General features: G+C 55.2%; 1 protein-coding gene across 1 annotated transcript in view; it reads right to left on the minus strand.

Annotated features, from left to right (window-relative positions):
- The window catches only part of LOC144724193 (carboxyl-terminal PDZ ligand of neuronal nitric oxide synthase protein-like), a 43,425-nt gene that overhangs the window by 27,789 nt on the left and 2,196 nt on the right, over positions 1–13,440 (minus strand). The window contains exon 2 of the mRNA XM_078603109.1: positions 10,439–10,510. Coding sequence (XP_078459235.1) covers positions 10,439–10,510 — 72 coding nt within the window. The remainder of the gene's footprint in view (positions 1–10,438; positions 10,511–13,440) is intronic.

Consider the following 13,440-nt stretch of genomic DNA (forward strand, 5'->3'; position numbering starts at 1 on the left):
GGCGATGTTTACACACCACACCAGGTACTCAATTGAGGCCGAGTCGACCTAGGGGAGGCCCAGGACCGGTTTAGATAATCGTCACTGGTAATTGCCTCGAACGGGAATTGAACTCGGGTTCGCCGGGTTCGTAGCGCGGCGCGCAAACCGCTACGCCACCGCTCCCCACTCGGGGAGACCACCACCCCACGGCCACCCCCGCAACACAGCCCGCGCCTGTGAGGCTGTGTGGCGTTCAGTCTCCACACCACACAGCCCGCGACTGTGAGGCGTTCAGTCTCCACACCACACAGCCCGCGCCTGTGAGGCTGTGTGGCGTTCAGTCTCCACACCACACAGCCCGCGACTGTGAGGCTGTGTGGCGTTCAGTCTCCACACCACACAGCCCGCACCACACAGCCCGCGCCTGTGAGGCTGTGTGGCGTTCAGTCTCCACACCACACAGCCCGCACCACACAGCCCGCGCCTGTGAGGCTGTGTGGCGTTCAGTCTCCACACACAGGGGGCGTGGAGGACACCTGGCAAACAGGCCCCACAGTTTTTTTTTCCCCGCCAAAAGTTACCTGGATTATTTTAATAGTTAAGCAAGTTTCGATGGCCTTATCCAGTTCATGAAACTTTTTAAAGCAACATTTTTGCTTTTAATTGGCGTGCATCGAGCACCTCTAGAGCACGGCGTGTGACAAGGTGAGAGGGTGAGAGGGGTGAGGGGGTGAGAGGGGTGAGAAGATGAGAGGGTGAGAGAGTGACCGGGTGAGAGAGGTGAGAGGGTGAGAGAGCGCCTTTGGAACGGACCGCAGAAGTAGCGCCCTGCACTTCCCCCAACAGCCTGTTGAAGGCCACACGTGGGGATCTTCGTCCTCGACAAAGGTCGGGCTGCCACTGCTGTTCGCCGTGACCGGGAATCAACCTCTGGCCGCCGGGTTCACAGCGATGCGCGTTAACCGCTGCGCCACCGCTCCGCCTCGCTCGACTCCCGCTCCGGTATGCTGCGCTCCGGTATGCGTACAGCTGGCAGGACGCCGGTGGCCGATGCCGCGTGCAGCTGTCGTGTCGAGCACGCGAGCAATGCGACCCCGTGCCTCGTTCGCCGTCGCCCACGGAGCGCTTCAGCAGCCGGGGCGGCACGGCGTTGTGAACCCACCCGGTGATGAGATCCGAGCTCACGAGGGGGGGGCTGTCATCAGTCAAGGGGCTGCAAGCCCGCAGACTCCGGGCGGTGAAATCTTTGGCAGATGTTGAAGATGTGACCGAAAATAGTGGGGGGGGGGGGGTGTAGAGGTGGGGTGTAGGGGAGCGGTAGTGTAGCAGGTTAGCGCTACGCTGCGCTACGAACCTGGCGACCCGGGTTCGATTCCCGCTCACGGTCAACACCGGTGACGATGATCTGAACCGGTCCCGAGCCTCCCCTAGGTTGCCTCAGTCTCAAATGAGTGCCTGGTGCGGTGTGTAAAAGCATCGTCACTGGGGAAGACAAAGGCGGCCGGGCGTGGTGCCGGCCACCCACCCCCTCGCGTGCCGTGCCGGCCTTCATAGGTGCTACTCGCTAACAGCACTTGCCCCAACAGTCTCTGCAGAGAAAGTGTTGCGAGTCTCCGTGTCACCCTTTGCGTGCGCAACGATGATGGGAAGAGCGAGGGAATGATGCGAGAGAGACGCGGAGGAGGCTGGCGGGGAGGACGACATTAAGTTGAGGACGACCCCTGCCGCGTGGCCTTCATATGACTGACGTCACAGCCCCCACCCCCCCCCATCATTCTCCCCATCATTCCCCCACTCACCCACCTCCACTCACGCTCCAATTCACCTCCCATTCATCTCACACTGACCCATCCCCCCCGATACCCCTCCCCTCAGCACCATCATCCCCTACCCACACCCCATCACCCTAATTGACTCCGACACTCCACAGAGCTGGCTGCTCCGTGAGCTGAGCTCCATATGGCAATGTTTTTTTTTACTTCCCACAAAGCAGTACTCATTTTATCTAACCCCGAGCGACAATGTGATTAGCCCGGTTTATGCGGCATTAGCCCTGCGTATCGGGGGCTCTGGGCAGCTGGAAATGGGGGCGCAAACATCGGGGGCTAGGGGTGGCTGATTGGTTAAGGGTAGGGCGAGTACACGTGTCTGATTGGTTAAGGGCAGGGCTAGTACTCGTGTCTGATTGGTTAAGGGCAGGGCTAGTACTCGTGTCTGATTGGTTAAGGGCAGGGCTAGTACTCGTGTCTGATTGGTTAAGAGTAGGGCTAGTACTCGTGTCTGGTCGGGGTTCGCCCGGGCTCGCTGTTGATTGGCTCGTGTGCTTCGCCCCCCCACACCACTTGCAATGCGTTGTCGCATTTCCAGTTTTTAGCTGATTCTTCATTCCCCGTGTTCTTATTTATCAATTAGAATGTCAATGTTGCCTTTAGTTTGTTGATCTTCCCCCCCCGCACCTCCGATTAGCACGGAACTCCTCCTCCTCCATTCTTGGCGTTGACTCTGCCCGTGCAATTCAGAGCTCGCGACTTGCAGGGTCCACCTCGAAGAAGCTGCCTCGGGGCGACGAATCCATTCCACTTGCGTCTCGGTTGCTCCGTCTGTCCAGTCCGTCCTCTCCGCTTCTGTCTCCTTCATTCCTTTAGTCCCAATAGCAACGTTCGCATCACCGTCGTCACGAGCCACGGTCTATCCACCGCTCGATGATGACACCTCCCCCCGCGGCACCGCAACTCCTCACGGGCCTGTGACGTCACGACGCGTCGTGCTCAGGAATTGCGACGCGACGGGCCCCCCCCCCCGACTCGCGCGGTTCCCACCGCCGTGGCCATCGCTCTGCGCCCAGCGCCACCCACGTCATCCCGCCCCCCCATGAAGGGGAACAATGGGGGGGGGGGGGCATTCAGCTGGTGGGGGCTGCATTCCCAACCCCTCCCACTCCTCCTGCATCTCCTCCTCCTGCTCCCACATTTCTGTTTGGTGAGGTCACTCGCTCTGCCCAACTCCCCCCACCCCCCTGTACAGTGCAGGGGAGCAGCAAGGATTCACTCGCCGCGCATGTCCGCGGTGTGGAGGGTGACCACCACTCCCCCGCGTGTCCACGGTGTGGAGGGTGACCACCACTCCCCCGCGTGTCCACGGTGTGGAGGGTGACCACCACTCCCCCGCGTGTCCGCGGTGTGGAGGGTGACCACCACTCCCCCGAGTGTCCACGGTGTGGAGGGTGACCACCACTCCCCCGCGTGTCCACGGTGTGGAGGGTGACCACCACTCCCCCGCGTGTCCACGGTGTGGAGGGTGACCACCACTCCCCCGCGTGTCCGCGGTGTGGAGGGTGACCACCACTCCCCCGAGTGTCCACGGTGTGGAGGGTGACCACCACTCCCCCGCGTGTCCACGGTGTGGAGGGTGACCACCACTCCCCCGAGTGTCCACGGTGTGGAGGGTGACCACCACTCCCCCGCGTGTCCACGGTGTGGAGGGTGACCACCACTCCCCCGAGTGTCCACGGTGTGGAGGGTGACCACCACTCCCCCGCGTGTCCACGGTGTGGAGGGTGACCACCACTCCCCCGAGTGTCCACGGTGTGGAGGGTGACCACCACTCCCCCGCGTGTCAATGGTGTGGAGGGTGACCACCACTCGCCCGAGTGTCCACGGTGTCGAGGGTGACCACCACTCGCCCGAGTGTCCACACGAGCCGCCACTCACCACAGCAATGCGGCCGCTGCACCCGATCTCGTCATGCTAAGCAGGCCTTTAGCCTGGACACAGCGCTTGAGGATTGGCGTCACGTGCAGCTGCTGCTGCTGCGCTCCGTAATTGCAGGGCAGTAGAGCGCCGTGCAGCAAAGTCGTCACGTCGTGTCCATCCTCCTTCCTGCCGTCAGCAACCCGCACTGACCGGCGTGGTCTCGAGTCTAGTGGCCACGTCGCAATCCACAGTGGCCCCGTGCAGCCCCGGGTGGCCCTCATCCTCCAGCCGCGGGGTCATTGGCAGTTCGGCTGCGGTCACAATCCGGGCTGGGGATCGAACTCGTCGCAGGAGAACTCTGCAGGCGCTTCTCGTTTCCAGAGCTCCATCCCCGACTCACAGCTCACACCAGTGGCGGGTTTGATCGGAACCAGGGCCCAGTCCCCACCCTCCGTCCCCCTCCTCCCCCCGGCTTGACCAATTCGCACCGACCAGCGTGGTGAAGTATGGTCAAATGCATGGGTGGAGTTTGGGGGGGGGGCACGGGGGGGCCAATGCGCCCCCCCCCCCACCAAAACGAACACCTTAATGAATGTATTTTCAGTAGTTTACAATGAAGATTAAAAACAAATAAATTAATCATCATTCCACAAATATAGCAGTCAAACTCCGCCACTACGCTATCCTAGACGCGCGTGATGCCACTGCCGAGGTCCTGCTGCTGCTGGCCACGGCGAGAGAGGGCTCCGGCAGGCAGAGGGAGAGTTCGTGGCGCTCTTTGCTGAGCGCAGAGCACAGGCGGGCGGGGTGCGGGGCTGGTGGGGGGCTGGTGGTGGGGAGGGGTTTGCTACACGGCCCCGACTCTTGGGGCTGCACGGCCGCAAGTTGCCGCTCGTGGCTTCAACTTCCCATTCATGAAGGAGACGGCGGCGCATCGGCCCGCTGTTGACGATGCTCCGATAACGCGGTCGATGGATTTTTGTTTTTACCACACCCGTGTTGTCTAGCGCCCCAAAGCCGTGGGGAATAACCGATCCAGCAGTGGATTGACACGGGGCTGTGTGTGTATGTAACGTGCGTGAGCGTGTGTTTATACGAGTGCGTGATCTCGTTATATTTGCTCATGGGAACTGCGGGCGGTTTGGGCTTCCACGTGGTGCGTGGGAATCACCGCTCGCGCATTCCGGCACAACTCGCCACGTCTCTCACCGCTACTTCATTTCACACGACCCGCGGCACACACACACTCACGCACACACACTCACACACACGACACACACACACACGACCCGCGGCACACACCCGCAGCACACACACACGACACACACACTCACACACTCACACGCGCACTCACACAGGACCCGCGGCACGCACACACACTCACTCACACGCACGCGGCACACACACACACACTCGACACGCGCACACACACACACGACCCGCGGCACACACACACACACGCACACGACACATACACACACACGACCCGCGGCACACACACACGCACGACGCTGACGACTCACCAGCAAAGCGATAAACAAACGCAAGAAGATAGCCACCTCGCATTGAATCTAACGAAGAACCCCCCCCCCATAGCCTGAACAGGCGGCTGTGGGGCCACGTGCTGTTAGCAAAGTAGCAGCTACGAAGGTTAGCACGGCATGCGTATGCGATGGGGTGGTCAGTTTCACGCCCGGCCGCCTTTGTCTCCCCGGTGCTGATGTTTTACACAACGCACCATATTAAGGCCGAAGAGACCTAGGGGAGGTCCAGGAGTTGTTCAGATATGTTGGCCGTGAGCGGGAATCAAACTCGACGTGCTGGGTTTGTAGCACAGTGCGCTAACCACTACACTACCGCTCCCCGCGTGTACACGTATGTGTGTGTGTACCAGAGGTGGGACAAAGTCATTGTTATGCAAGTCCAAGTCGAGTCGCAAGTCATCAAATTCATGACTCGAGTCTGACTCGAGTCCAAGTCACATGACTCGAGTCCACATCTCAGAGGTGGGACAAAGTCATTGTTATGCAAGTCCAAGTCGAGTCGCAAGTCATCAAATTCATGACTCGAGTCTGACTCGAGTCCAAGTCACATGACTCGAGTCCACACCTCTGGTGTGTACACACGCGTATGTGTGTGTGTACACACGCGTATGTGTGTGTACACACATACACAGTGACAGATCCAAGGGAGGTGGAGGCAATGACCCCACCCCTTTCCCCCCGCCCCCGAGACCCCCAACAGAGCTCTTTGATACTTAGCAGAGGAACTTCATTGTGGGGTTTTAAAATTAATGTTGACGTCTTGGGACCGGCCGCCCTGACTTGTGCCACTTATAATTACGAAGCACATTTTATAGATTCATCCCCGCTCACACCAATTCTCTGTCTCAATTTAAATCAGGTTGTCCACACCACATTGGGGACGAGTTTACCACCAGCCATCAGGCACGCGCTGTGCGAATGCTTTTGAAATAAATAAATGAATTGAACGTTCCAGAAGGCTGCTAATGGGTGGATGTACAACAATGTAATTTTACTCTTTGGTTCTTTCGGTAAAGTCACGTAGTTAGAAATAAAATAAAACAAAGCACGACGTTTCGATTGCAACACAAGCGATCTTCATCAGGTGGTAAACCCACAGCAAGAAAACAAAATTCTGAAATGTAATTTTAATTTCCAGTAATGGAGGGATCTTTGTATATATGGTTATATCTTTGTACGTATAGAACTCCAAGCCACGGCTACCATCAGTGGCAAGTACTGTAATGCTTGAACCCGTCCTGCCCACTGCCCCCACCCCCTTCATTCACCCGCACGCACTGACTGACCAACGTGGTGAAGTATGGTCAAACAACCCTCGTGACTTGCACAGGCGTGGGAAGCCTCTCATCCAGCAGTGGATTGACAAAGCGGCTGCACAATGCATCCTGTCTGGATCATTGAGGGGGAGTAATGAATGACCCAGCAACTCACTCGGTAATCGCAGTCATCCACTCGTTCACTCATGTGCGGGCAGTCCGCTCCGTGCCACTCTTCTATCACCACTCCCGTGGTGAGTGGCGACTCTGCCTGTGAACCTCCTCCTCCTCCACCACACGTGTTGACGACTCAGTCTCATCCACCACCACACTGTTCTACAACCACCACCACCACCACCACGCTGTGTTCAACCACCACCACGCTGTGTTCAACCACCACCACGCTGTGTTCAACCACCACCACGCTGTGTTCTACCACCACCACTACGTGTTCTACAACCACCACCACACTGCACGTCACAACAACACACTCAGCACGCACGCACTCAACATACACGACAAAGCCAAAGATCCCCCGTATAGCCTTAACAGACTTTTGGGGCAAGTGTTATTAGCGAGTCGCACGTATGGAGGCCGCAACGGCACACGAGTAGGTGGGTGGCCAGCAAAATGCTCGCACACACGCATACACACAACGCACACACACAACGCACACACACCTACATACACACACACAACGCACACACGCACTCAATCACCCACTCACTCTCACACGCATCCACTCACTCTCACTCACCCAACCACTCACATACACTCACCCAACCACTCACATACACTCACCCAACCACTCACATACACTCACTCACTCAATCATAGACCCACCCACCCACTCACCCGCTCACTCTCACACTCAACCACTAACCCACCCACCCACTCACTCTCGCCACGAGTTAACCCACTTCTCTCTCTGCTACAACTCTTCTCCCGTCGTCATCATCATGGTTATCGTCTCTTGTCCCCACAAGCTCTTACAATCAATCATAACCTCGCTCAATGCAACAAAGACACCCATTGCCTACAACTTTAACGGTGCCGTTTGTAGCTGACCGCTTGACGTTTTGGCCCTCTGGGCCTCTGCTCCATCATCATCATGATCATGATCAGGACGATCCGTGGGCAGACAGCCAGGAGTGGGTCTGTGCCACTGTGCACCTCGTCACTCCACTGCCCTCTCTGTCTTCGAGTGCCATTGTGACTCAAGTGGCCGCCACATCTTTCTGCGCCTCTGCTTATAAAGTGTTAAAAACGTCCCACGGAACGATCTCGCCGAGACAACAGAGAGAGAGAGCGAGGAGGAGGAGAAGGGACAAAAAAAACACACACCCCAGCCAGTGCTTAAACACTCGACCGGAGTAAAAAAAAACAAGGAACGGGTCGGAGCGAGAGATGTCGCCTCCTCTTCCTCCTCATCCTGCTCCTGCTGCTGCTCACTGCTCCTGCTGCTGCTCACTGCTGCTCACTGCTGCTGCTCACTGCTGCTGCTCCTGCTGCTGCTCACTGCTGCTGCTCACTGGCGGCGTTTCGTGGGGTCGCTCTCTGCCCCCTCCCCGTCTCTCCCGCGGCAGCTGAGTCAACAGGGAGACGCAGGCGGCCAACACGTGGGGATGGTGACGACGATGATGACGATGATGATGTGGTTTGGGCTGTTTAATCTCGCCCCCTGTTTGCTGTTTTGTTTGCTCACCGAGTGAGCGGGGGAGGTGGGTGGGGCAACTCCTTGACTTGAGATAATTGCTCGTTGTGAGAGCTCTCCGAGACCACTGGCGGTACAAGCGACACAGAACGATAGTAACGAGAGAGAGAGAGGCAGTACAAGCGCGACAGAGTGGGTGGGAGTCGTGACAGCGTTCAAGCGCCCTGATCACGGCGGCGTCTCTGCCGTGGACGATTCGTCCCCCGCAACAGAAGAATGCGAGAGACAGAGCGACGTGTTTACTACACAGGGTGGGAGGCGGAGTGGGCGGGAGGGGTCACTCCTTCAAGTGAATGCCTGCAGTTGCCAGTGGGAGAGACACCGCCACCACCGCCTCCACCACCGTGGCCGCCATCGGCCAGCAAGTGTCACCGCCGTGTTGTTGTGCGGCTCATGTTCAACGTGCATCTGCACGTCACCGGCGCAGCGAGCGAGGGGTTGAATTAAAGGCGACTTCAATGAGTGCGTGACCCGTACAGAGTGCTGGGTGACGCCTAAGCCACTCAGGCCTGGATCCATTTTCTGCGAACAAGGGACATTTGCCTGAAACGTCGCCTCATATATATTTATATTAGGGGGCGGTGTTATTGATGGATGATGATGATGCTGCTGCTGCGTTGAGACTTATTTGTGCATCACTGCCAATGCAACATCACACCAAAAATAAAGACCACGGTGTTAAGATGCCTCCGGCAGATAGGCGGGGATGGAAATCGATTGAGGAATCTCGTAGAGACCCAGAGGACCTCGCCAATCCGCACTGACCCCCTTGTGGTGAAGTATGGTCAACATGGGTTGCACACCTTCGAGCTATAAAATAAAGAAATAGAACACCCGGATGTATCGTGGGAAAGAGAGATGCGTGTTTAAGAGTATTTCAGCTGTTGCTTTTCGTGTCCAGGTGATAAACCACTTCGTTGAGATATCAATTGTGGACAGGTGGCATCTGAAAAAGAGCTGAAACAGCTCAGTAGGGGCCTTATCTGGTAAAGTAAAAAAGAAATACACATCTCCATGCATCGCCTCGAGTGGTGCGGAATTGTGATTTACAGCACCGCACTGCACCGCGATCGTTCCGTAAGTGACACTTTAATGTCCCTGGAAGATTGAGAGCTGCTACCCAGGATAGCTGCTGCTGCTGCCTCTTCAACAGAAAGAGGATGGTTCTGGGTAAAAAGCGAGGGCGGGGAGCGACCCTCCTCGCGGACTGTGACGTGAGCCGTGGCCGGGAATGCCAATCTGGTCGCCGCGTTATTAGAGCAGTGCGCTAATCGCTGCGCCACCACTCCCCCCCTCCCAACGACGACAACGTAATTAGGTAATTAGGTTAACAAAGAAACCCCCAGGTGTTCACGCAACACAAGGCTTCTGCTCTCAATGAGTTCTTATCTGCTCACAGACAAAGGTGATCCTACCCACCCACTCACCTGTTGTGATGTTGTCATGCACACACTGGTGGCCGCGCGGAATAGTAACACATTGCAGCCGAGGCGCCACTCGGAAAGGCATGGTGCAGATAACATCAAAAGACACAACTGTGTTCGGTACGTGTGCTACAGCCCTGGTATTCATTCTATAAGTTGTATATGTAGTGCAGGGGGGGAGCGGTGGCGCAGTGGTTAGCGCACTGCCCTGCGAACACGGCATCCCCCGGTTTGATTCCCGGCCACGGTTAACGTCAGTGGCGAGTTGATATCTGGAGCCGGTGCCGAGTGTCCCCACCGCCACCGCCACCCCGCACTGACCAGCGTGGTGAAGTATGGCCAAACAACGCTAACCCTCCCCACGGCCGGCACCGCGTGGGGGAGGGAGACCTGGCTGGTGGCCCTCGCGAGGTGGTGGGGGTCACCTTACAGCTCAATGCCACTCTGAAGGTGACACGTTTCAGTGCAAAGCTAGAAAAGCGCGTATTTGGAAGAGGTGGGGTTACCCACACGTTACCCCACCACGCACGACCTGCCGATCGACGCAACATCATAACAGTCGTCGTCATCATCATAACGATCATCATCAGAAATATCAGCCTAACATTCCTCATCGTTCAGGAATTGTCGAATCACCATGTTCATCATAAAACCACTTGTACTCTTCATAATCAACATAATCATCGTAACAGATGGCATGGTGTAGACTGTGGAGAGAAGTGGAGGAGAGACACGTGGAGGAGAGACACGTGGAGGAGAGACACGTGGAGGAGAGGCATGTGGAGGAGAGACACGTGGAGGAGAGACACGTGGAGGAGACACTCACCCGAATCCTCCTCATGGCGGCCACGATCTCCACCCGACTGTTGGGTCGCGGGACATCCAGGCTACCCACGTACTGAGGACGAGACACACACATCCACACACACATCCACACACACACACATCCACACACACACACATCCACACACACACACACCACCACCTCGTTACCACATCATTACCCTCGCTCAGCTCAAGACGCAGCAGATTCATCGCGATCTTGTATCGTTCGTGTCAACATTAATCGCCATCATCATGATAATGCAGCATTCGTTTCACCATCATCAACGCCACAATCATCACCGTCCATCATCAGCGTCATGTATTAAAAAATAAAACTCACGTTCGTCAATAACTTGGTGCGGCCTTAAATGGAAAAGGACACAGTAGGCAATGTTTGGGGTAACGGTCCCTTCTTAATAACACGCAGAGAGGCGAGAGAGAAGCAGAGTGGATAACGTAATCTTTCTGCTAAGGCCACGGTGTTGTTTTTTGTTGACGAATGCGTCGTCGTTGTTGTTGTCGGTAATTGTGGTTGTGCAACATTGCCAACGCAGCAGCAGCGTCACAGAATAAAATAATTCTGTATCATTCCATGAAGCAGCACCGTCACTATCGTCACGATCATCATCATCGCTCATTCATAACAGCAGCTTCAGCAGCAGCACTATAGAGATACTGTACACACTGAATTCTACACAGAACCACGATCACCACTATAATCAATGCTCAAAAGACAAAAGCGTTGCCTTTATTACCATCATAATTTTTTTCAACATCACTGCTACCACCATCATCATCATTATCTTCACTTTACACAAATGCATCTCGTTCATCAGAGCAGCAGCGTCCAGTTTTTTGTTGTTGTTGTTGTAGCTCGCGTATCCACCCCTACTTGGTGTCTGTGAAGAAGAGCTTCATAGCTCATCGGATTCCTCCTGCAGTCGAGATAAAAATTCAGATTCTGATCACCACCACCTGTACGGGAATCGGCGTCTGTGTTCGGGTAGCAGGAATTGGTTTGTCCCGAGATCTGGTACCGGCATTGCGGTGTTCAACTTCGTCGCCCGGTTGTGAACTTTGCGGTTTTGACGCTAGACCGAGTGCCGACTGACAAATATGTCTGGGTTTGGTCTACAGTGGGAAATGTGGCGGCCCTATCGCCACCACAATCATCACAAACTATCACCACCATCATCATCAACAAACACCACCACCACCCCAATCACTTAAATCAATAAGTAGAGCATTTCACTTCACACATCACGATAATTATCACCCCTATCAGTGTCATCATCACAACCACCACCCCAGTAAACATGCCAACGTTGTGCCAACATTGGTACGTGGTTTGAACCGTTGGACCAACATTTCCCCAACATCCATGTTTACTGGGACAATAAAAGACAAAGATCCCCCGTAAAGCCTTTAACAGATTTGGGGCAAGAGCGCTGTTAGCTAGTAGCACCTATGAATGCCGGCACGGCACACGAAGGGGTCAGTGGCCAGCACCACGCGCGGCCGCCGTTGTCTCCCCAGCGGCGATGTTTACACACCGCACTAGGTACTCATTTGAGGCCGAGTCGACCGAGGGGAGGTCCAGAACCGGTTCAGATAATCATCACCGTCATCATAACAGCGACCATCATCACACCGCCACACATATATATATAATCCGTCAAATCACCCCCATTACAACCGATTATGTAAAGATACACGAGCTGAGTGTGTCATTTCAAACCACCGCCATCACCACCACCACCTCACTTACTGACAGTGCACATTTCGTCATCCATCACGGAGGCAGAACCACCACCATCACTTTACACAAACAAATTTGGTACACCATTTAGCAGAGAGCCATCGTAACCACAATCATCACCACTATCATCATTATAATAACCACCATCATTATTGTCAACACTAACACCAATTCATAATAATGGAGGTATTTTGGGTTAGATCGCGTAAATATATAGATGTGTCGTTAAAATCCGCCACCACCCAACACAGCCAATTAGTAAGGTTTGTCAAACCTATATTATGGACTAACAATATACTGTGGACGAACACCAAATATTATTATCAGTAATGTCAACAAGTGCCGTGTTTGATTTCACACCACATCACCACCACCACACTCACCACCACTATGGAGCGCATAAAGTAAACACACACTTTGTGGTGATGCTGCTGCTGCTGCTGCATTGGCTGGCAGTGGTGCACACACACACACCTAGCAGATGCAACTGGAGGATTCCCACTGCCCCAAACATCGCCAATGACGCCTTTATCGTTAAGGCCACACATGCAGCCTTGTCGATTCGTTTTGTAAGAACAGAGATGCTGGGCTAAATCGTCCTTAACTTGACACAACAATCATCGCTCACACAAGCACGGACAGTCTTCATCACGGCACCACCATCAACATCATCATCAATTACCAACAACATCCTCGCACCAATTTCCATATACACCACCACCACCTAGAATCCCAGACGCCTGTCTGGTAGACGTAACCAACAGGGCACCACCACCACCACCAGAGAAAGTGGCATGAATTATGAAGTGGGCCAAGCGATGATTTATGGAACATGGAGTGCGTCTTCCATTAATTAAAACAGCCGGGCTGGCAGCTTCTTACCGGAGGCAGACTCATCAACTACTGCCAGGACGCCTCTACGGCTGGCTGTCCTCCTGATACCTCGTCAACAAACACAAGCTCAGCACATTCGTCAACAACACTGTGGCCTTTAAAGGAAGAATACCAACCCAAACAAGCCCCTCGGATCGGTGCCCCGTGACCCCAGGGCCACTGGCATGACCCTATGGCCTGTGTGAAGACTCTGCGGCCAGCAGTTTCATGCCCCAATGGGGCAGTGACCTCGCAGTCCTGTGGCTGCTCGCCACGTGACCTGACCCAATGGCCTTCAGGTCTCACGACCGTATGGCCCAGTGGGCCTCACAAGCCTGTCCCAAACGCCCGTGACTCCATTATGGCCGTGA

The sequence above is a fragment of the Lampetra planeri genome, chromosome 20 (assembly GCF_965212315.1).
Source record: "Lampetra planeri chromosome 20, kcLamPlan1.2.h2, whole genome shotgun sequence".
NCBI classification, from domain to species: Eukaryota; Metazoa; Chordata; class Hyperoartia; order Petromyzontiformes; family Petromyzontidae; genus Lampetra; species Lampetra planeri.